Source organism: Schistocerca gregaria, chromosome 1 (genome assembly GCF_023897955.1).
Source record: "Schistocerca gregaria isolate iqSchGreg1 chromosome 1, iqSchGreg1.2, whole genome shotgun sequence".
Lineage (NCBI taxonomy): Eukaryota > Metazoa > Arthropoda > Insecta > Orthoptera > Acrididae > Schistocerca > Schistocerca gregaria.
The window spans coordinates 536841370-536864606 of record NC_064920.1 but is presented as its reverse complement, the minus strand read 5'-3'; the positions used below and the strand labels follow the sequence as shown (position 1 = coordinate 536864606).

The following is a 23237-nucleotide window of genomic DNA, read 5'->3' as shown; positions in this document are numbered from 1 at the left end:
GAGCTTTAACTTACTGTCATCGTTTTCTCCTCTCATGATTTGCATGCAGCCATTCTGATAACAAATAGCCAGAACAGGGCAATCTTGATCAACATAGCCATAACGACCATCATACCAATCCATGCCCACAACCTGCAAAGGTCCTGGTATTGCTGGAAGGCAGTGGACTGTTAGTTTCATCTATGAAATTAAAACCAGAAATTGTTCACTGTCTGGGTGACTTCAGGAATGAATCTCAACAAATTAATGAAATCTTTAAAGCAAAAGAACTCATGTTGCTAACTCTACATTTTTATCAAACCAACTGTTATTTTCTGTTAAAATATCAGAACTTTGATGTCCTTGAAAGAACAGAGAGTGAGAAAAATGGGGAGGGGGGGGTCAGAAAAGTCAAATCATTCTGTCACAATCATACTGTGTATGTGGCACATTAAGAACACTGCAAGACCCACTCATCCTCAATACTGAAACACAAAACTCATTCATTCACACACCATGTTCCACAAACCCCATGATGAAGAGTGCTGGCTACTTTTCTGTAAAGCACACTAAGAAGAAATTATGACTAGTGCAAATCTGCCCAAACTGATAAGTATGGTAATTATTTCTAGATTACTTTAGACATGTAAAATAGGAGAAAAACGGCTACTTAAAAAAAAGAGAGAATTTACTCCTCCTCCTCCTGTACTAATCAGCTAATGTCATTGTCCAATACTTCAAATAAAGCATTTACATAACTTCAGCAGTCTACATAATGGAAAAGTCAGGATCTATCTAACACAAATAGAATTACAGTGAAGTTAGGGTCTTGAGTCCAAGTATTCTAACACATTATTGAAGGAGTGGCTAATTAGGTATTTCTTTCATTTGGTTTTCAAATACTTAGGGATGTTTATTATCCAGACTGAGGTTCGCTGGCAACCTGTTATACACTTCTCCTCCAGAATGTAAAACACCATTCAGAACATTATGCAGCAATTGATAGTCTATATGGAAAGCATGAGGCCTGTTCAGTACAGAATGATTATACTTGTTTTTGAAAAAAAACACCATTATTCATCCAGATAATTTTGATGATACTTTTCAAAATTGTCTCATTTGGATTTGATGCAATTGTTCCAGCATTTACGTCATTCTGCAAAGACATGCTGGAAACAATTTTCTGAAAGACTTTTCAGAACTCTTTCGGAACTGCCTTGCACCTTTCACCAGTGATGGAAATGCCTCCCTCGAAGATATTTCTTCAGAATAGAAAATCCGGATGGATTATGGGGGGAAGGATGCACTTCACTTTGATTTTTGCAACATATTCAGTAGCAGCACTTGCAATATGAGGCTTTGCATTACTGTAGTGCAGCATCCAGCCTGTTTTGCAGGTATGTGGTGTTTTTTGCCTGATATGGATTTGCAAAGTTTCCAGGACATGCCTACAGTATTGTCCAGTTATTGATGCATGCGCAGATACAATACGCTGCTAAACCATTCCATGAATATCAAAAATTGGAGTGACCGTAACATTCTCGGCAGAGAAGCAACCCGTTCTGCTTCTTTGGTGGGTGGGTGGGTGGGGGGAATGATGAAGGAGATTTCCTCACTGAGCTTTGCTGTTTGCTTTCAGGATCAAAATGATACAGCCAAGTTTTATCAACAGTAACTACCTTTGCTGAAACTCCATATTTTCACTTACATCAAGTTCTACTGCATGCAGATCTATATGCAATGTTCTTTTGTATGGGAATCAGTACTATTGGAACCCACCAGGCCCAAACACTCCTGGTGTGCAAATTTTCTGTCACCAACTTTTGGTGGTACCCAGTGAAATTTTAAGTGTTTTAGAAAGTGTTCATATGGTTATTCATTGAGCTTCTCTCACAATAACAGCAGCAGTGATAATGTTATCTTTGGTAAGAGCAGTAACAAGTCCACCTTTCTTTGAAACTGATTGTCTCCACTCTTTAAACCATCTTCAAGCTGTGCCTCAGGAAAAAACAGGCCTCCTGTAACAATGCATAGGCCTCAGCTGAAGATTTGTTGAAAAGGAAGCAGACTTCCAAAGTCGCATATTGTTTGTTGCGCAACACCTCCATTATTACAGTAGGTAACACTGAACATGTCACAGCCTGCCTGTCTTTCACAGATGGGAATCAGAAGTGCCAACAATGAAACTAGTAAAACACATTTGTTAGACATTAAACTAACAGAATATCATAATATTAAATTCTAACATGAGAAAATATGACAGCAAAAACTTATCATCATTCTTTATTGAACAGCCCTCATATTTTTGTTTCCAGTACTGTGGCTGTGAATTTCTTAGTCCATACTCAGTTCACTCTCTTTATTAACCTAAAATACCAGTAGGAAGTACATATACTGGAATGTCAATGTAAGAATCCCTACAGCACTGAAGAGGCTTCAGCAAGATGTTCAGTTACCAGTTTCCCACAATATTCTTCCTGAAAGTTAATGTAGCACAAATACTTTTTCCAAATTAATTGCAATGTCCAAAAATATTATTCCACAGGACAGAAATGAGTGAAAGTATCACTGAAAGAGACTTCTATGTGCAAAACAAAGAGAACTAACTTCTCGGTTCACTCTTCAACACACTGGTGCCGCCTAAGTTTATTATGCATCTGGATGCCTAGAATCTTCACAAATCCATCCATTTGGAAGAAAAATGAACAGAGATCAATGTAGTGACATAAAACTGGAAGTTATTTCAAACCAGAATTTACAATCTCACTGATCCACCTCCACACTGTACTCATTTACTTATCAAAATCAGAATTACTGCCATAATTTACTAAGTGTATTCTGTTAAGAATGAACAATATTTTATCTCGAGAATTTTCTATTTAAGTTGTTTCGAAGATTTCATACCGTAAAGCTTCCTTGATTGTCATAAACATGTATCTCGCCATTTCTGAGGCTAAATAGCAACATCTTTCCATCAGGAGACCACTCGACACCAGTGAGTGCAATTCCCTTCAGTTCTTTCCCCCAGATACGATTGCCATCAACAGATCCAACAATTACAGCTCCTGTCATTTTGGAAAAATGAGCCGTCAATCACAATGTCAGCCATATAATTTTAAAACCAATACAGAAAAGAAAACTACAACTGAATAATTAATTTTCTCATTATACCTCTGTTACTTTATGACAAAAACAGCTAATTTTATTTCCCTTTCCAGGAATTAAATATACACAATATAAATTTACATCATAGTGAATTAAAATGTGAAGAGAGAACTCTTCACAAAACTCTCAGGTTTTCCTACCATTCTTGTTGTAAAACCAGTTCTAGGGTATTTAGTTGCCTTTATAGCTGCTTATTCTGGTAATATAACTTGTCACCATTATCAGGTGCCACTGTGCTTCAAAAATATTAAGAAAATACTCTGAAAAGAAAATTTGCTACTCACCACATAGCAAAGATGCTGAGTCACAGATAGGCGCAAACAAAAGACTGTCACAAATAAATAAAGCTTTTGGCCATTAAGGCCTTCATCAACAATAGATGTAAACACACACAAATGCAACTCACACACATGACCGAAGTCTCAGCCAAATGAAACCACACTGCAAGCAGCAGCAGCACCACTGTATGACTGAGTGGCAACTAGGTGGGGGTAACGAGGAGGCTGGGCGGGGAGGGGGAGGGATAGTACAGTGGGGGTGGCGGACAGTGAAGTGCTGCAGGTTAGATAGAGGGCACAGGAGGCAGAAGGGGATAAGGAGAGACGTAAAAACACTGAGTGTGGTGATGGAATGACAGCTGTGTTGTGCTGGAATGGGAACAGGGAAGGGGCTGGATGGGTGAGGACAGCGACTAACAAAGGTTGAGGCCACGAGGGTTATGGGAACATAAGATGTATTGCAGGGGGAGTTCCCACCTGCGCAGTTCAAAAAAGCTGGTGTTGGTGGGAAGGATCCATATGGCACAGGCTGTGAAGCAGCCATTGAAATGAAGAATGTCCTGTTTGGCAGCGTGTTCAGCAACAGGGTGGTCCACTTGTTTCTTGGCCACAGTTTGTAGGTGGCCATTCATGCAGGCAGCCAGCTTGTTGGTTGTCATGCCCACATTGAATGCAGCACAGTGGTCGCAGCTTAGCTTGTAGATCACATGACTGATTTCACAGGTAGTCCTGCCTTTGATGGGATAGGTGATGTTTGTGACTGGGACTACAGTAGGTGGTGATGGGAGGATCTATAGGACAAGTCTTTCATCTAGGTCTATTACAGGGGTATAAGCCATGAATAAGGGTTGGGAGCAGGGGTTGTGTAAGGATGGACGAGTATATTGTGTAGGTTCGGTGGACAGTGGAATACCACTGTGGGAGGAGTGGGAAGGATACTCGGCAGGACATTTCTCATTTCAGGGCACAATGAAACCCTGGCAGAGAATGCAAGTTAGTTGCTCCAGTCCTGGGTGGTACTAAGCTATGACAGGAAAGCTCCTTTGTGGCCAGACAGAGGGACTTTGGGAGGTGGTGGGAGACTGGAAAGATAAGGCATGGGAGTTTTGTTTTTTTACAAGGTTGGGAGGACAATTGTGGTCTGTGAAGGCTTGAGTGAGATCTTCAGCATATTTCAAGAGGGACCATTCGTGGCTGCAGATGTGACGAGCTGGCTAGTCTGTATAGAAGGGACTTGTTGGTATGGAACGGGTGGCACTTGTTGAAGTGGAGGTATTGCTGGTGGTTAGTAGGTTTGATATGGACAGATATACTGATGTAGCCATCTTTGAGGTGGAGGTCAACATCTAGGAAGGTGACTTCTTCCATTGAGTAGGACCAGGTGAAACAAATGAGGGAGAAGTTGTTGAGGTTCTAGAGGAATGTGGATAGGGTGTCCTCTCCATCAATCCAGTTCACAAAGAAGTCATCAATGAATCAGAACCAGGTGAGGGGTTTACGATACTGAGTTGTTTGGAAGTATTCCTCTAGATCACCCATGAACAGGTTGGCATAGAATGGTGCCCATAGCTGTACCTCAGATTTGTTTGTAGGAATGCTTTCAAAGAAGAAGTAATTGTGTGTGAGTATATAGTTGGTTGAGGTGACTAGGAAGGAGGTTGTTGGATTGGAATCCATCAGGTGTTGGGAAAGGTAGTATTCAATAACAGTAAGACCATGGGCATTAGTAATGTTAGTGTAAATGGAGGTGGCATCAATAGTAATGAGCAGGGCACCAAGTAGTAAAGGGACAGAAACTGTGGAGACTCGATGGAGGAAATAGTTGGTATCTTTCATATAGGAGGGTAGGTTCCAGGTGATATGTTGAAGGTGTTTGTCTATGAGAGCAGAGATTCTCTCAGCGGGGGCACAGTACCCAGCCACAATGGGGCATCCTGGGTTGTTATGTTTATGGACTTTAGGAAGCATGTAGAAGGTAGGAGTACAGGGAGTGATAGGTGTGAGCAGAGAGATGTACTCCAGGGAGAGATTCTGGGATGGGCCTAAGCAACTGGAGATCCTGCTGGATTTCTGGAATGGGGTCACTGTGGCAAGGTTTGTAGGTAGAAGTATCTGACAGCCTGTGGAGTCCTTCTGCCACATAATCCTTGTGGTTCAAAACAACAATGGCGGAGCCTTTCTCCACAGGCAGAATTATAAGGTCGGGATCAGCTTTTAGACGCTGAACTGTGGCGCTTTCTTTGGATGTAGGGATTATTTGCATGTTGAGGGATTTGGGAAATGATGATGAGGCAAGGTTTGATGTTGATAAATTCTGGAAAGTTAACGTAGGGTGATTGAGGGGCAGTGGGGGTGGATCATGGTTGGATGGAGGAGTGAACTGAGTTAGGCAGGGTACAATACTGGTCTTTGGTTGAGTCTGATTAGTAGGGATAGTGACCTAAAAGCGTTTCCACTGTAGGGATCGGGAAAAGGAGAGAGGATCTTTAACAAGTCCTGCATGATTGAATTTGGGAGAGGGGCAAAAGGTGAGGCCTTTGGAATGGACTGATACTTCTGTGGTGCCAAGGAAAGGTTCATGACTTCATTACGAGTCTGTTTGGTGGGGGAAAAGTGTAGTAGGTCTGTGAGACAGGGTTTGTCAGTTGTGAGGGGGTGTGAGGCATGTTTGGAGATTGTCCTAATCAACCCACCAAGCCACCTTCCTAGATGTTGACCTTTACCTCAAAGATGGCTACATCAGTAACTCTGTCCACATCAAACCTACTAACCATCAGCAAAACCTCCACTTCAACTGCTGCCACCTATTACATACCAAAATGGCCTTTCTATACAGCCCAGCCACCTGCAGTTGTTGCGTCTGCAGTAAGGAGCAGTTTGTCTTGAAATATACCAAAGTTCTCACTGAAGCCTTCACAGACCATCATTATCCTCCCAACATTGCAAAAAAAAACAAATCTCCCGTGCCTCATCTTTCTAGTCTCCCACCACCTCACAAAGTCCCACTGTCTGGCCACAAAAGAGCACTCCCCTCATAACTCAGTACCACCCAGGACTGGAGCAATTGAATTACATTCTCTGGCAGGGTTTCAACTACTTTTTGTTATGTCCTGAAATGAGAAATGTCCTGCCCACTATCCTTCCCACAGCTCCCAAAGTGGTATTCCGCTGTCCACTGAACCTACACAATATACTCGTCCATCCTCACATTGCTCCCACCAACTACTCCAGTCCAGTCACAAACATCACGTATCCCATGAAAGGCAGGGCTACCTTTGAAACCACTCATGCAATCTACAAGCTAAGTTGCAACCACTGTGCTGCATTCTATGTGGGCATGACAACCAACATGCTGTCTGTCCGCATGAATGGATACCGACAAACTGTGGCCTAGAAACAAGTGGACCACCTTGTTGCTCAACACGCTGCCGAAGATGACATCATGTCAATTTCTGCTTCACAGCCTGTGCCATATGGATCCTTCCCACCAACACCAGCTTTTCTGAATGGCGCGTGTGGGAACTCTGCAATACGTCCTACTTTACCGTAACCCTCCTGGTCTCAACCTTCATTAGTCACTGTGTAAGCTCCCAAGCATTTCTGAGTTCATATTTTGCCTTTCTGTAAATGACATTTCCTGACAATTTAATTTATATGCACTCGTTTATTACTCATACCCAAAAATATGTAGTCCATATCACAAGTTAAATCTCATCATACCTCAAACTCATGTCGCATCTGAAGGTAGAGTTCTCCCACAGCTGTATTAGCCTCATGTATATGCTCAGTATATAGCATCTCAGTAGTGCTTGTTTGTTGTCTGCCTTATTATATTCACACATAATGCAATATATTTAATAATTACAAGCCATCCATGATATTGCACTGGGCAGTGAACAGTCTTCGTATGTTGGCTCAAAACACATTTCACCCCGTTTTTCTTCCGATATCATGTAGATGGCGGTAGACACTGCAACATCATTAGGCAAATATGCAATGGCTTTGGGTTCCAGTGCTCTTGCTTCCTTTGTTCATTATGACATGGCTCGGTAAACTGCACATTGCATCTAATTGTTGGTCTACCCGTTTTTTTGAGTCATCAGTCTTCTGACAGCTTTGGTGAAACCCGCCATGAAGTCCTCTCCTGCACTAACCTCTTCACCTCAGAGTGGCACTTGCAACCTACATCCTCAATTATTTGCTGTATGTATTTCCCTTTTTGGCTTCCTCTACCATTTTTGTCCTCTACAGCTCTCTCTAGTACCATTGAAGTCATTCCCTGATGTCTTAACAGATGTTCTATCATCCTGTTACTTCTCCTTGTCAGTGTTTTCCAAATATTCCTCTCTTCTCCAATTCTGTGCAGAAACTCTTCGTTCCTTACTTTATCAGTCTACTTAAATTTCAACATTCATTGTAGCACCGCATCTCAAATGCTTCGATTACTAGTAAACTTCTCTTGGCCAGGAATGCCATTTTTACCAGTGCTAGTTGGCTTTTGATGTCCTCTTTACTCTGTCCGTCATTGGTTATTTTGCTGCCTAGGTAGCAGAATTCCTCAACTTCATCTACTTCGTGACCACCAATCCTGATGTTCAGTTTCTTGCTGTTCTCATTTCTACTACTTCTCATTACCATCATCTATCTTCGGTTTACTCCCAATCCCTACTCTGTACTCAATGACCGTTCGTTGCATTCAGCAGATCATGTAATTCTTCTTCACTTTCACTCAAGACAGCAACATCATCAGCAAATCGTATCATTGATATCCTTTCACATTGAATTTTAATTCCACTCCTGAACCTTTCTTTTATTTCCATCACTGCTTCTTCGATGTACAGAATGAACAATAGGGGCAAAAGACTACATCCCTGTCTTACATCCTTTTTAATTCGAGCACTTCATTCTCACCCACTCTTACTATTCCTTCTTGGCTCTTGTACATATTGTACCAGGTATACCGGTATAAAATGAGTGTTAAGATACAAATGTGTCGATAGGGAACGTTTGTTGTGAATGAGCCTTAATTTTTTTTTTGTTGGGTTTGTATGACATCTGTCAAAGATATTTAGTATACATCAAGTCATGGAACAAACAACATCATATGTTTTCATCGTGTTAACAATGTCGAATTTTGTACCAGAAAATGATGATTTGCAGAAAGCATTAATTTTTTGTTTTCATTTGAAAAAAAATTGCTGCAGAGTCGCATCGAATGCTTGTTGAGGCATACGGTGATCATGCTCTATGAGAGGCAACACGTAAAAGATGGTTTCAACGGTTCAGAAATAATGATTTTGATGTAAGAAATGAAGAATGTGGAAGATCACCAAAAAAGTTCGAAGATGCCGAATTGCAAGCAATATTGGATGATGATGATACTTTGAGTCAGAAGCAAATGGCAGCAATGCTAAATGTTGCACAACAGACAGTTTCTGACCATTTGAAAGCTATGGGAAAGATCCAAAAGTGTGGAAAATGGGTGCCACATGAATTGAATGAAAGACAGATGGAAAACCGAAAAACCATTTGTCAAATTTTGCTTCAAAGACATGAAAGAAAATCAGTTTCTCATCGAATTGTTATTGGTGATGGAAAATGGATTTATTTTAAGAATCCTAAATGGGAAAAATCAGGGGTTAATCCATGACAACTATCATATCGACTGTAAAACCAGATCGATTCAGCAAGAAGACAATGCTCTGTGTTTGGTGGGATCAGAAAGGTGTGGTGTATCATGAGCTTCTAAAACCAGTGAAGCTGTGAATACTAATCGCACAAATCAAAACAAATGATCCATTTGAACCATGCATTGATCGAAAAAAGACCAGAATGGGCCATAAGACATGGCAAAGTAATTTTTTTACATGACAATACACCTGCACACAAAGCAAAACTGGTTCAGGATACAATCAAAACACTTGGCTGGGAGCTGCTATCCCACCTGCCATATTCACCAGACTTGGCCCCTTCCAACTACCATTTGTTTTCAGCAATGGGACACGCATTGGCTGAGGAACACTTCGATTCCTACGAAGAAGTCGAAAATTGGGTGTCTGATTGGTTTGCTTCAAAAGACGAACTTTTCTATTGGCGTGGTGTCCACAAATTGCCAGAAAGGCGGTTAAAATGTATAGAAAGCAATGGTCAGTACTTTGAATAAAATGTTTTTACTTTTCAATTCAAAATTAGTGTTTCATTTCCACAAAAAAAAAAAAAAAATGCTCATGTCATACCAGTACACCTGGTATATTATTCGTCTCTCTCTACAGCTTACTCCTATTTTTCTTAGGATTTCAAACACCTTGCACTATTTTACATTGTTGAACACTTTTTCCAGGTAGCCAAATCTTATGAACGTGTCTTGATTTTTCTTTAGTCTTGCTTCCGTTATCAACCACAATGTCAGAATTGCCTTTCTGACACCTTTACCTTTTCTAAATCCCAGCTGGTCGTCATGTAGTGCATCCTCAATTTTCTTTTCCAGTCTTATGTATATTATTCTTGTCAGCAACTTGGATGTATGAGCTGTTATGCTGATTGTGCGATAATTCTCGCATTTGTCAGCTCTTGCAGTCTTTGGTATTGTGTGGATGATATTTTTCTGAACGTCAGATGGTATGTCACCAGACTCACACATTCTACACACCAACATAAATAGTCGTTTAGTTGCCAATCCCCCAATGATTTTAGAAATTCTGAGAGTGTTATCTATGCTTTTTGCCTTATTTGATTTTAAGTCCTCCAAAGCTCTCTTAAATTCTGATTCTTATACTGTATCCCCTGTCTCTTCTAAACAGACTCCTGTTTCTTCTTCCATCACATCAGACAAATCTTCCCCTCTCATAGATGCCTTCAATATACTCTTCCCATCTATCCACTCTCTCCTCTGCATTTAATGGTGGAATTCCTATTGCACTCTTAATGTTACCACATTTGCTTTTAATTTAACTGAAGGTCATTTTGTCTTTCCTATAAGCTGAGTCAGTACTTACGATAATCATTTCTTTTTTGATTTCTTCACATTTTTCATGCAGCCATTTTGTCTTAGTTTTTCCTGCACTTCTCATTTACTTTGTTTTTCAGCGACTTGTATTTCTGTATTCCTGAATTTCCCCAACGTTTTTGTACTTCCTTCTTTCATTGATCAACTGAAGTATTTCTTGTTACCCATGGTTTCTTCACAGTTACCTTCTTTGTACCTATATTTTTCTTTCCAATTTCTGTGATTGCCAATTGTAGAGATGTCCACTCCTCCACTGCCCATTGTAGAGATGTCCACTCCACTGTACTGCTTACTGAGCTGTTCCTCATTACTGTACCTATAGCCTTAGAGAGCTTCAAGCATGTCCTGTCATTCCATAGTACTTCTGTACCCCACTTCTATGCAAATTGACTCTTCCTGACTAACCTCTTAAACTTCAATCTACTGTTCATGACTACTAAATTGTGATCCAAGTCTATAACTGTTCCTGGGTATGCCTCAAAATACAGTATCAGATTTCGGAATCTCTGCCTGACCATGATGTAATCTGCCTGAAATCTTTCCGTATCACCCAGCCTTTTCCAAGTATTGTGATTCTTGAACAGAGTATTCGCTATTACTAGCTGAAATTTATTACAGAACTCAATTAATCTTTCTCCTCTCTCATTCCTTATCTCAAGCCCATATTCTCCTGTAAACCTTTTCTTCTACTCCTTGCCCTACAACTGCTTTCCAGTCCCAAAAGACTATTAGATTTTCATTTCCTTTTATGTACTGTACTTTCTCTATCTCCCTATCTTCAGTTTGCAACATCAGCATGTATACCTGTACAATCATTGTCAGTGTTGATTTGCTGTCGATTCTGATCAGAACAACCCTATCACCAAACTGTTCACAGTACCTCATTCTCTTCCCTACCTTCCTATGGATAACGAATCCTACTCCCGTTATACCATTTTCTGCTGATGTTGATACCACCCTATACCCATCCAACCAGAAACCCTCATCTTCTTTTCATGTCACTTTGCTGACCTCTACTATATCTATATTGAGCCTTTGCATTTCCCTTTTAGGATTTTCTAGCTTCACTATCACGTTCAAGCTTCTGATATTCCACGCCCCAGCTTGTAAAATGTTATCCTTTCATTGATTATTGAATCTTTTTCTCATGGTCATGTCCTCTTTGACAGTCCCCTTCCAGACATCTGAACAGGGGACTATTTCAGGATCTTTTGCCAATGTAAAGATCATCATGACACTTTTTTAATTACAGGTCACATGTCCTGTGGATCCATATTATGTCTCTTTAATGCAGTGGTTTCCACTGCCTTCTGCATCCTCATGCCATTGATCACCCCAAGGAATGGAGAGTGCCCTGAACCTCTGTTTGCTCGTCCGCTCTCTTTGACAAGGTCATTGGTACAATGAGGGTGGCTTCTTATGCCAGAAGTCTTCAGCTGTCAATGCTGGTTCTTAGCCAAAATTTAAGTTGTGCTGGGTTTTGAACCCAGAAATGATGACTTTTGATTACTGATCAACGACGCTACCCTAGACTATGGGTGCAGGGAGTTGGTCTACCTATTACCCTAGGCCAGTTGGCACACACTCTATCAGGCCAAGATACTTCGAAAGTGCAGAGTTGGGTCACTTCAGAAAGGTTCTAGGGGTATTAAGTGGTCTATCTATTACTCCTTAAACTTTTCCTGAGGTGACTCAACTCTGTACAGTCAGTGTCTTGGCCTGATAGTGTGTGTGTCAACTGGTTTTCTTGCACTACCCATCTGGCTGTGTTATGGCAGCTTGAAGCTTACAGACAGTGGTTAGCAGGAGTAGGCTATCAGCAGATGCCATGTTCAAGGGAACCATCTGGTTCCAACTTGTCTGGGACATTTGAAAATGGTAGCTGGTCCTCCCGTCAAAATCTCATAGTGAATTTTATGTTTGGACAGAGTAAGTTAAGGTTGTCTACAAACACATTCAATGTCTCTATAGCATGAGACAACATCAAAAATCTCTGACAGAATCAGCTAAGTTTCCATGAAGCCAACTTCACTGCCATTTCTGCACAATGTTCCACTTACAAACTTTGCTACCACTAGCAACAGAAGGCTACTCATAAATCTGTAAATTACATGACAGGAATGTTGAAGTTGGAGCAGGATGTGACACAATTCAAAGAGACTCATCATTTTGGAATCAAATCTATCACCTGTACATTAGAGTGTATCTTTATTGACAGTTGAGTGATGATAAAAATTGATCATGATATCAGAGTCTTCAACACAAATACCACTGAGTTGCTGCTCAAAATCCAATGAGCTCAATACCATTTTAAAGTTTCCCAAAGAACAAAAAAATCAGAGTCTTCAATTCTGAAATATTAACAGCACTTAGCTGTTGTTACATACCTTTGATCATTACCAAAGTGTCTCTTGAGCAAAGCTGAAATATTTATTATGTTCTATGCAAGCATACCTTTTGCAGTACACATTTGAAAACTAAATGTTATTTGCTTTTTGAATTCTTAATTCAAATATCTTATTTGTCTTTTGGTTTTCATATGCCACCTCCTAAAGTATATCGCTCATACTAGGATTTAAACTAGCATTCAAAATTTAAGAATAATCAGCAAATGAGAACACTTTTTTCAAACAGGGTGTCAGAAGAAAATAGAAAAAGTTTACTCATAAGACATTTATCATGGAACAGTGTTCAAAACATGTAATTAGAATACTTTTGATAAACTTCACTAGCTTTTGGATGAACACTCATCAAACTGCAGTCCTGGCACAATGTAACTGCACAGATGTGTGCGCGTGGGTGTGTGTGCAAGACATGTTTAGCAACCATCTGTCGTATCTTGGTTGAAGAGTTGCACAGTTGACTACATTCGTAAAAAAGAGCTGGGTCGAGGTCTGCAAGGAAGGATTTTAGCAGTATCTGACAGCAGACTGCAGTCCATCTCCCCTAAGCATCTCACACTTGCTCTAAATTATCAGGCTCTGAAGACCTCAATGTCCTTGTGAGAAATTCATGCACCAGAAGCAGAATTAAAACATACTGTCGTCAAAAAGAAAAAAAGGAATCTCTATGTTCAAGTTGTACCTGTTGCACAAGGGTCACTTTAGGGAAACATTCAACGTGGGAAAAAATATATCTAAAAACAAAGATTCTTTTGTTTGGTAAGATATGGATTTCTAGCTTTCGCAACCGATGGTTGCTTCTTCAGGAAAGAGGGAAGGAGAGGGAAAGACGAAAGGATGTGGGTTTTAAGGGAGAGGGTAAGGAGTCATTCCAATCCCGGGAGTGGAAAGACTGCCCTTAGGGGGAAAAAAGGACAGGTGTACACTCGCACACACACACATATCCATCCGCACATGCACAGACACAAGCAGTCTTTCCACTCCCGGGATTGGAATGACTCCTTACCCTCTCCCTTAAAACCCACATCCTTTCGTCTTTCCCTCTCCTTCCCTCTTTCCTGAAGAAGCAACCATAGGTTGCGAAAGCTAGAAATCCTGTGTGTGTGTTTGTGTGTTTTATTCTTTGTGCCTATCTACCAGCGCTTTCCCACTTGGTAAGTCTTGGAATCTTTGTTTTTAATATATTTTTCCCTTGTGGAAGTTTCTTTCTAACCCACATCCTTTTGTCTTTCCCTCTCTTTCCCTCTTTCTTGATGAAGCAACCGTGGGTTGCGAAGGCTTGAATTTTGTGTGTGTGTGTTAGTGTCTCTATCAACATACCAACACTTTCGTTTGTTAAGTTACATCATCTTTGTTTTTAGATATATTTTTCCCACGTGGAATGTTTCCCTCTATTATATATATGCACAAAAATGATGGAAAACTAATGTGAGAACTGTAAAAAGCACTAGAAGACAAATTCACAGAGTTTTAAATGCATTCTGGACAAATGTGATGGAAGGAGAATTTGATTCAACCCTACTGTGTGTTTGAATAATGTTCCTCAAACTGTACTGTCATTCACTTTTCTCCAAATGGATATGTGGTAAGATACATTGTGTAAATTGATGCAAGATTTATCTGTGAAGAGTATATTTCTCCATTCTTTCATGGTCCAATTTTTATGCTTCTTACTATTATAAATGGCCTCCTCTCTGCACTCTAATAAGTAAGACACACACTACTGAATGCCAGACATGCAGACCCACTGCTCTGAATTTCTGATACAAAGTTTGTTGGAAAAGTAATGAGCAACTCTTGAGGCATGTGTAAGTTTTGTGAATACATGTCTTGCTAATATTGGATATCATCATGCAATTACGGCCTCATCTTCATATTGAATCTTAATATGGAGCTACACTCATTATATACAGATATCACAACTGGCGAAACTAAAGAATATATCATTAGGTGCATAGGTAATTTTCCACCATGACACTCCTGCAAAAAATCTTTCAGAGGGCTAAAGAAATTAACTGTCCTTGAAACAATCATGTATGTAAAAATAAATAATATGAATATTCATACATTGCTGGAAAAAAATAGGTACAACTTTTTAGATATTTGCAATTCTCTCAAGTTTTATTGTTGCAACAATGCATATGGAGTGCATGATTAATTTACAGAGCAACAGTACAACCAGTTTTGTGGTACCAGGTGGAACAACACATCACCTTCCTGTTGCAAGCACGGCAAAAGGACAGGTCTAACAACATTCTGCTCTGAGTGCTGAAACACCCACTTTAGTACACAGTGTAGCCTCCATGGGTGGCAATGCAGGTGCTGACTACGGCATCACGTCAATTGTACAGATGGCAAATACCATGCTTGGTTGACCTGTTCATGTAGTTGCATAAGAGTTGTTTGTTGATGAGTCCCACAAGTCATTTCTTGTCCTATCATATCCCAAACATGCTCAATTAGAAATAAGTCCAGAGATTATGCTGAACAGGGAAGTTGGTGCATGTCTTGCAGAGCACAGTGACTTTCACGGGCAGTCTGTGGATGAGCATTATCCATTTGGAACATCCCATCACCTTCCTACTGCAAGAACAGCAAAAGGAAAAGCCTAACAACATTTTGCATGCTCTCAGTGCTGGGTAGCATCCCCTAGAGGAACGTCAAAGGTGAAGGAGTTATAGCTTATCAAACCAGACCATAAAACATGGGATGTGGCCTGTGGGTCTTGGGCAAATGCACTCTACAAGACAGCTCTCACCAGGACTATGTTGAATGTGCAAACAAAAATCACTTGTGTGCACACATAATCTGCTTTCATTGCTGAAGACCATAGTGCACCATTTCATCTTCCAAGTGATACTCTGATGGCACCAATCAAGCCATGTACATAAATGCTGTGGCATAAGTGGAAGATGGGCTAGAGCTGTGCATGCCTGTAACCTCACTGCTAATAGCTGGCTTGCTACACTTACTGATGACACAACTGTGCTCACAAGCCTTCTTATCTGTGATGTGGTAGCTGTAAGATCTGCCACTGCTGCTCTTATAATACGACAATCCTGGTGGATGTCTGTGCTACATGGACACCCAGGATCTCATCTATGGGTGTGAGGATGTTCATGTGGCCACTAATACAAGCATTATTACACAACTGACACAGCACATCCAACTAGTATGGCAATTCTTCCAAAGGACCATCACACCACTGGGAAGTCCACAATTTGACCCTTGTCAAACTTACTCACTTGCTTGTAGGAAGCACGAGTGTGTCCCTCATGGCATGGTTGCCCACTTGCTTCATACATTTGCACCACACTGTGGCTTCCAGCTGTTAGCATTCCCTATTAAAGGGTGGACACAGATGGCACTCTGGTAGCTATGCCACTATGCTATCTGTTGGGGGCGAGGCTGAAACCATTATGAATACATCAACTATTACACAGGTGGCAATTGACGTCATCTCCCCACATGTGAACTATTCTCTATCTATCTACCTCCAGGTGAGTGCGTATTAATGGCCAATCATAACCAGATGTACACAAACATCACAGTATCCACATCCTGCAAGAACTCACTTAATGAAAACTAATAAATCTGCAGAGATGGCAGTAGACCTTTTGTGTTGGCCATCATACTGGTGTGGGTGTGGAGGTGCTCCAACCCCATATATGCCTTGTTCTGTATCAAGCACATTAAATGAGTAATAATTCAGAATTATTTTCCTTTTATGATGAATGTCTAAAAAAATAAGAAGTACTTAATCTCTCTATGCCACTGGAATAAGGTGCGTTCCTTTCTTCCATGGTTGAGAATTATTTGTGAACTACATGAATTGTGATAGAAAGCGTGTTTATTTCACTGCATTATTTCCAATTTTAAGTAATGTGCTACTCAGAAATGGAGTCAAATTGAAGGGTGTAATTATTAAAAATGATGACTGTAGGTGTTTACTATGAGTTTGTGGTAATGCATTTAAACTAACGTGTTACAATAGCCTGCTCTCTATCAAAAGCTTCTTAATAATTTTCAAGGAATTAAATATTTGTTCTAAGCATCTAGGGAAGTCACCTGAATGACACCAATTATGGTGTTACCTGGGACTGGAATATTCCAAAAAACAATCCTGCAGTTGTTGTTTTGCACACTTTTCCTAAATAGCACAAAAACCTACTAAATTTTAGTTCTCATGGCATGGTACGTCTCTAAACTGACCCACTCATTTACATAAAAAATGACAACTTTTAGAGTCTTGTGTGACACTGTGGGCTGTGATTGGATGACCTCAATTCAAAGGAGTGAAGTGTCAATTAACAAGTAATTTTAATCAGGTTATACTAAATAGAAAACAAAAGGTATTATGTGTGTATAACTTCAGGGATATTAGGTAGGAAGGAGAGCAAAATGTTCGTAAGTAAACAGTATGGACTGCACGAAAATAGTACATGGTATAATTTCATCCACTATTGTATAATGACTCATACTCTATATAGGTGTTTCAAAATCTACTCTGCATTATGGAGAGGAGGAGAATGTGGATTTGATGTTGCATCAGGATTTCGGTCAACAGAGATGTACTCTGCCGCAATGAATAAGAATGGGATGAAGAATCAGACATGATATTACTGTAACAACGATCATGAAATGCTGCTGAAATGATTTAAGAAAACCACAGAAATCTTAACTGAGTGCAAATAGTCAGGGAACATAAATTTTTCCTTACTGAAACTATGCATTATGCAAATGAACATTTGCCATGTATGAGTTGGGGAGAAAGGGGGGGAGTGCAGTAATGTATGGAACAAATATGTGGCCTGTCACTGGGTCTGCAAAATACAAACTGCTACCTGCAAATTTAAAAATGTGAGGCAGTCAAATGATAACCTTCATTGTTTTTCAAGGACAACTGCATAAAAGATTAGAAGGACAACTGCATAAAAGATTAGGAGAAGCGTTATTAATTTTTACAGCCAAAAAATTAGCACACAATATTTCAAACCAGATGTAGTACAACATTATGCTTTTGTAATCTTTTTCCTTCCCCATATTTTACAATCACTTTTCTTTTTTTTTTTTGTTAGGGTTTAATAAAATGTTGTTAGCAGTAACATTAGAGGAAGGATTGTGGCCTACGACAATGTACTGACCACACTCAACAATTTCCATTTGGCTTTATTGTGATTCTTAATATATTACCAATTTCACAACAACAATAATAATCCAGAATGAGATTTTCACTCTGCAGCGGAGTGTGCGCTGATATGAAACTTCCTGGCAGATTAAAACTGTGTGCCCGACCGAGACTCGAACTCGAACTCTGGAAACATCCCCCAGGCTGTGGCTAAGCCATGTCTCCGCAATATCCTTTCTTTCAGGAGTGCTAGTTCTGCAAGGTTCGCAGAAGAGCTTCTGTAAAGTTTGGAAGGTAGGAGACGGATACTGGCAGAAGTAAAGCTGTGAGTACCGGACGTGAGTCGTGCTTCGGTAGCTCAGTTGGTAGAGCACTTGCCCGCGAAAGGCAAAGGTCCCGAGTTCGAGTCTCGGTCGGGCACACAGTTTTAATCTGCCAGGAAGTTTCATATCAGCGCACACTCCGCTGCAGAGTGAAAATCTCATTCTGGAAACATCCCCCAGGCTGTGGCTAAGCCATGTCTCCGCAATATCCTTTCTTTCAGGAGTGCTAGTTCTGCAAGGTTCGCAGAAGAGCTTCTGTAAAGTTTGGAAGGTAGGAGACGGATACTGGCAGAAGTAAAGCTGTGAGTACCGGACGTGAGTCGTGCTTCGGTAGCTCAGTTGGTAGAGCACTTGCCCGCGAAAGGCAAAGGTCCCGAGTTCGAGTCTCGGTCGGGCACACAGTTTTAATCTGCCAGGAAGTTTCATATCAGCGCACACTCCGCTGCAGAGTGAAAATCTCATTCTGGAAACATCCCCCAGGCTGTGGCTAAGCCATGTCTCCGCAATATCCTTTCTTTCAGGAGTGCTAGTTCTGCAAGGTTCGCAGAAGAGCTTCTGTAAAGTTTGGAAGGTAGGAGACGGATACTGGCAGAAGTAAAGCTGTGAGTACCGGACGTGAGTCGTGCTTCGGTAGCTCAGTTGGTAGAGCACTTGCCCGCGAAAGGCAAAGGTCCCGAGTTCGAGTCTCGGTCGGGCACACAGTTTTAATCTGCCAGGAAGTTTCATATCAGCGCACACTCCGCTGCAGAGTGAAAATCTCATTCTGGAAACATCCCCCAGGCTGTGGCTAAGCCATGTCTCCGCAATATCCTTTCTTTCAGGAGTGCTAGTTCTGCAAGGTTCGCAGAAGAGCTTCTGTAAAGTTTGGAAGGTAGGAGACGGATACTGGCAGAAGTAAAGCTGTGAGTACCGGACGTGAGTCGTGCTTCGGTAGCTCAGTTGGTAGAGCACTTGCCCGCGAAAGGCAAAGGTCCCGAGTTCGAGTCTCGGTCGGGCACACAGTTTTAATCTGCCAGGAAGTTTCATATCAGCGCACACTCCGCTGCAGAGTGAAAATCTCATTCTGGAAACATCCCCCAGGCTGTGGCTAAGCCATGTCTCCGCAATATCCTTTCTTTCAGGAGTGCTAGTTCTGCAAGGTTCGCAGAAGAGCTTCTGTAAAGTTTGGAAGGTAGGAGACGGATACTGGCAGAAGTAAAGCTGTGAGTACCGGACGTGAGTCGTGCTTCGGTAGCTCAGTTGGTAGAGCACTTGCCCGCGAAAGGCAAAGGTCCCGAGTTCGAGTCTCGGTCGGGCACACAGTTTTAATCTGCCAGGAAGTTTCAACAATAATAATAATAATAATAATAATAATAATAATAATAATAATAGCTTTGAGAGATGAAATAGTGAAGGCAGCAGAGGATCAAGTAGGTAAAAAGACAGGGGCTAATAAAAATCTTTGGCCAACACAAGAGACACTGAATTTAATTGATGAAAGGAGAAAATATAAAAAAAATGCAGTAAATAAATCAGGTTAAAGGGAATAGAAATGTCTAAAAAATGAGACTGACAGGAAGTGCAAAATGGCTAAGCAGGAATGGCTAGAGAACAAATATAAGGAGTCAGAAGCAAATATCACTAGGGGAAAGATAGATGCCACCTACAGGAAAACTGAAAGAGACCTTTGGAGAAAAGTGAACCACCTGTATAGATATCAAGAGCTCTCTTGGAAAACAAGTTCTAAGCAAAGAAGGGAAAGCAGAAAGGTGGATGGAGTATATAGAATGCCCTAAGTCAAAACAAGGCCCCAGGAGTACACAATATTCTGTTAGAATTACTAATAGCCTTTGGAGTACCAGCCATGACAAAACTCTTCCATCTGGCAAACAAGATGTATGAGACAGGCAAAATACCCTCAGACTTCAAGAAGAACATAATAATTCCAGTTCCAAAGAAAGCACTTGCTGACAGATGTGAAAATTAGCAATCAGTTTAATAAGTCATTGTTGCAAAACGTTAACACAAATTCTTTACAGAAGAATGGAAGGACTGGTGAACTCCAACCTTGGGGAAGATCATTTTGGATTCCAGAGAAATATAGGAACAAGCAAGGCAATACTGACTCTATGACTTCTCATAAAAGATAGGTTAAGGAAAGGCAAACCTATGTTTATAGCATTTGTAGACTTAAGAGAAAGCTATTGACAGTGTTGACTGAAATATTTTCTTTCAAATTCTAAAAGTGGAAGGGGTAAAAATATAGAGAGCAAAAGGTTATTTACGTTTTGTATAGATACCACATGGCAGTTATAGGAGTCGAGGGGCATATGAAAGGGAAGCAACAGTTGAGAAGGGAGTGAGACAGGACTGTACCTATCCCTGATGTTACTCAATCTGTATTTTAAGCAAGCAGTAAAGGAAACAAAAGAAAAATTTGGAGTAGGAATTAAAATTCCAGAGAGAACAAATAAAATCTTTCAGGTTTGCCGATGACATTGTAATTCTGTCAGAGACAGCAAAGGAGTTGGAAGAGCAATTGAACAGATGGATATAAGAAAGGAGGATACAAGATGAACGTCAACAAAAGCAAAATGAGGATAATGGACTATAGTCAAATTAAATTAGGTGATGCGGAGAGAATTAGATTAGGAAATGAGACACTTAAAATAGTACGAATTTTGCTATTTGGTAGCAGAATAACTGATGATAACTCAAGTAGAGAGGATATAAAAGGTAGACTGGCAATGGCAAGAAAAGTGTTTCTGAAGAAGAGAAATTTGTTAACATCAGGTATAGATTTAAGTATCAGGAAGACTTTTCTGAAAGTATTTGTATGGAGTGTAGCCACGCATGGAAGTGAAAGGTGGATGATAAATAGTTTAAACATGAAGTGAATAGAAGCTTTTGGAATGTGGTACTGCAGAAGAATTCTGAAGATTAGATGGGTACATCATGTAACTAACAAGGAGGTTGTGAATGGAAATGGGGAGAAAAGAAATTTCTGGCACAACCTCACTAGAATAAGAGATTAGCTGGAAGGGCACATTCTGAGACATCAAGGGATCACCAATTTAATACTGGAGAGGAGTGTGTGTGTGTGTGTGTGTGTGTGTGTGTGTGTGTGTGTGTGTGTGTGTGTGTGTGTGTGTGTGTGGAGGGGGGGGGGGGGGGGGGCAAAAATTGTAAAAAGATGCCAAGAGATGTATACAGTAAGCAGGTTCAGAAGGATGTAGGTTACTGTAGTTACTCAGAGATGAAGAGTCTTGCACAGGATAGAGTAGCATGCAGAACTGTGTCGGAGCAGACAGACCAGAACAACAATACTAATTAACAGTTAAGTTCATCTGCTAAGTTTTACCTTTTACCTTGGTCAACACCAACTTCAAAACTGGCAGTTTTTGAAAATAACAATTTATAATGGTTACAAGATTGACTGTTGTCTTCTTTCTGTTCTTATTACAATACAGTGTAAATTATGGCGGGAGGAAGAAGCAAAAATCTTACCATCTTCATACACAATACAGATCTTCTGACCATCAGAATTCCATGCCATTCCTTTAACAACTGACTTATTCCTATTGTTTATCATTTCCTCATACCAGGCACCCTGGAAGTAAACAGTCAGTGAAGCATTTAGGAAACAGTTGATTAAAATGAACTCGTACAAGAAAAGTTTTAAGTCTGTAATTCTAACTTGCTACATTTATTATTATTATTATTATTATTATTATTATTATTATTACTATTACTATTACTTATTTGGCTGATTCTAGACCACTTAGAACCTAAGACTATGGTCCAATCTTTCTCTTTTTATCTTCCCAGAACTTCTTCATGCATTGACCGATGGCCTGCCTCTGTTCATTTGCCATCACACTCCTAGGTTGTTGGTTTTATTGTTGGATTGAAAATTATGCAGTATGTATTAGTAGCCTGAAATTTTCCCTGTCCTGCATGGTGTCTTCTGTAATGTTAAATTTTCTCAAATCCCTTCTTGTCTCTTACAGCAAGCCTGTGCTGTTTTTAATCTGGAAATGAAATTAAAAATTTTCTTCACTAGCCTACTATCATTCATTCTATAAATATGACCATAAAACTTTAACCTCCTCTTCCTTATAGTGTCTGTGTTTCTTTATCAATCTTCACTTCTCCTCGTCCAGTTGTTATCTTTGTTCTTTTGTGGTCCTAAAATATTTCTGAGTATTTTCTTTCTTGCTTTCCAGTTCTTATTCACCTCTTTCATTCAGTGTTAGGCATTCAGATCTGTATAGCACCTGTGATTTAATTACTGTTTCATATGTTTATTTTTCACCTGGAACAATTCTGATCTTTCATTACATTGATTTTGGGTGAGTTTGTATGCTAATTCCATTTTCTTTTATCTTTCTTTACTTGCGGGGTTATTTAACCCATCTGATCGTATCCAACTTCCCAAATACTTAAACTCGTCAAATCTTTTGACTTCTTAACATGATATTTGTAATTCGGTTTTAGCTGCATTTTTGCAAAGTGTTTCCTTCATTATCTTTGCATCCCTTTTTTCCTTCAAAATTATTACAATATTGTCACCAAAAGTGAGACATTTCACCTTGAATTTTCCTCTTCCTTGTGCTAGATGGATCCTTTTTACATTTAACCCACTTTCTCATGACCTTGTCTAAGACCAGACTGAAGAGAATTGGTGACTGACCATTGTCTTGCTGGGCTTGTGTGTTAATTTTGAGAGGTTCAGGAACTTCTCCTAGAAATTTAACTTTTAAAGTTGCATCTGTAAATGTCTGCATATTAATGTTACATAAAGCATAAACATAAAACAACAGTGAGACAAAATGGGGTAGATATCATTGATTTGTTAATAGATAATACAGACTCTCAGGCTGAAAAGAAAGGTAATTCCTTATTAGTGAACAACAAGAATGGTGAAACATTTGGAAACACAGCAATATGTTTGCACTACTAGTGATCAGAGAGACA

General features: G+C 40.1%; 1 protein-coding gene across 3 annotated transcripts in view; it reads right to left on the bottom strand.

The window, feature by feature from the left end:
• Positions 1-23237, bottom strand: part of LOC126355420 (WD repeat-containing protein 35) — a 189599-nt gene that overhangs the window by 98799 nt on the left and 67563 nt on the right. For 2 of the 3 annotated variants that reach the window (XM_050005727.1, XM_050005736.1), the window contains exons 4-6: positions 21768-21870; positions 2884-3044; positions 15-180 (exon numbers count right to left, since the gene is read on the bottom strand). In XM_050005727.1, the coding sequence (XP_049861684.1) occupies positions 15-180; positions 2884-3044; positions 21768-21870 (430 nt within the window). The remainder of the gene's footprint in view (positions 1-14; positions 181-2883; positions 3045-21767; positions 21871-23237) is intronic. The other variant, XM_050005742.1, reaches the window with a different exon arrangement.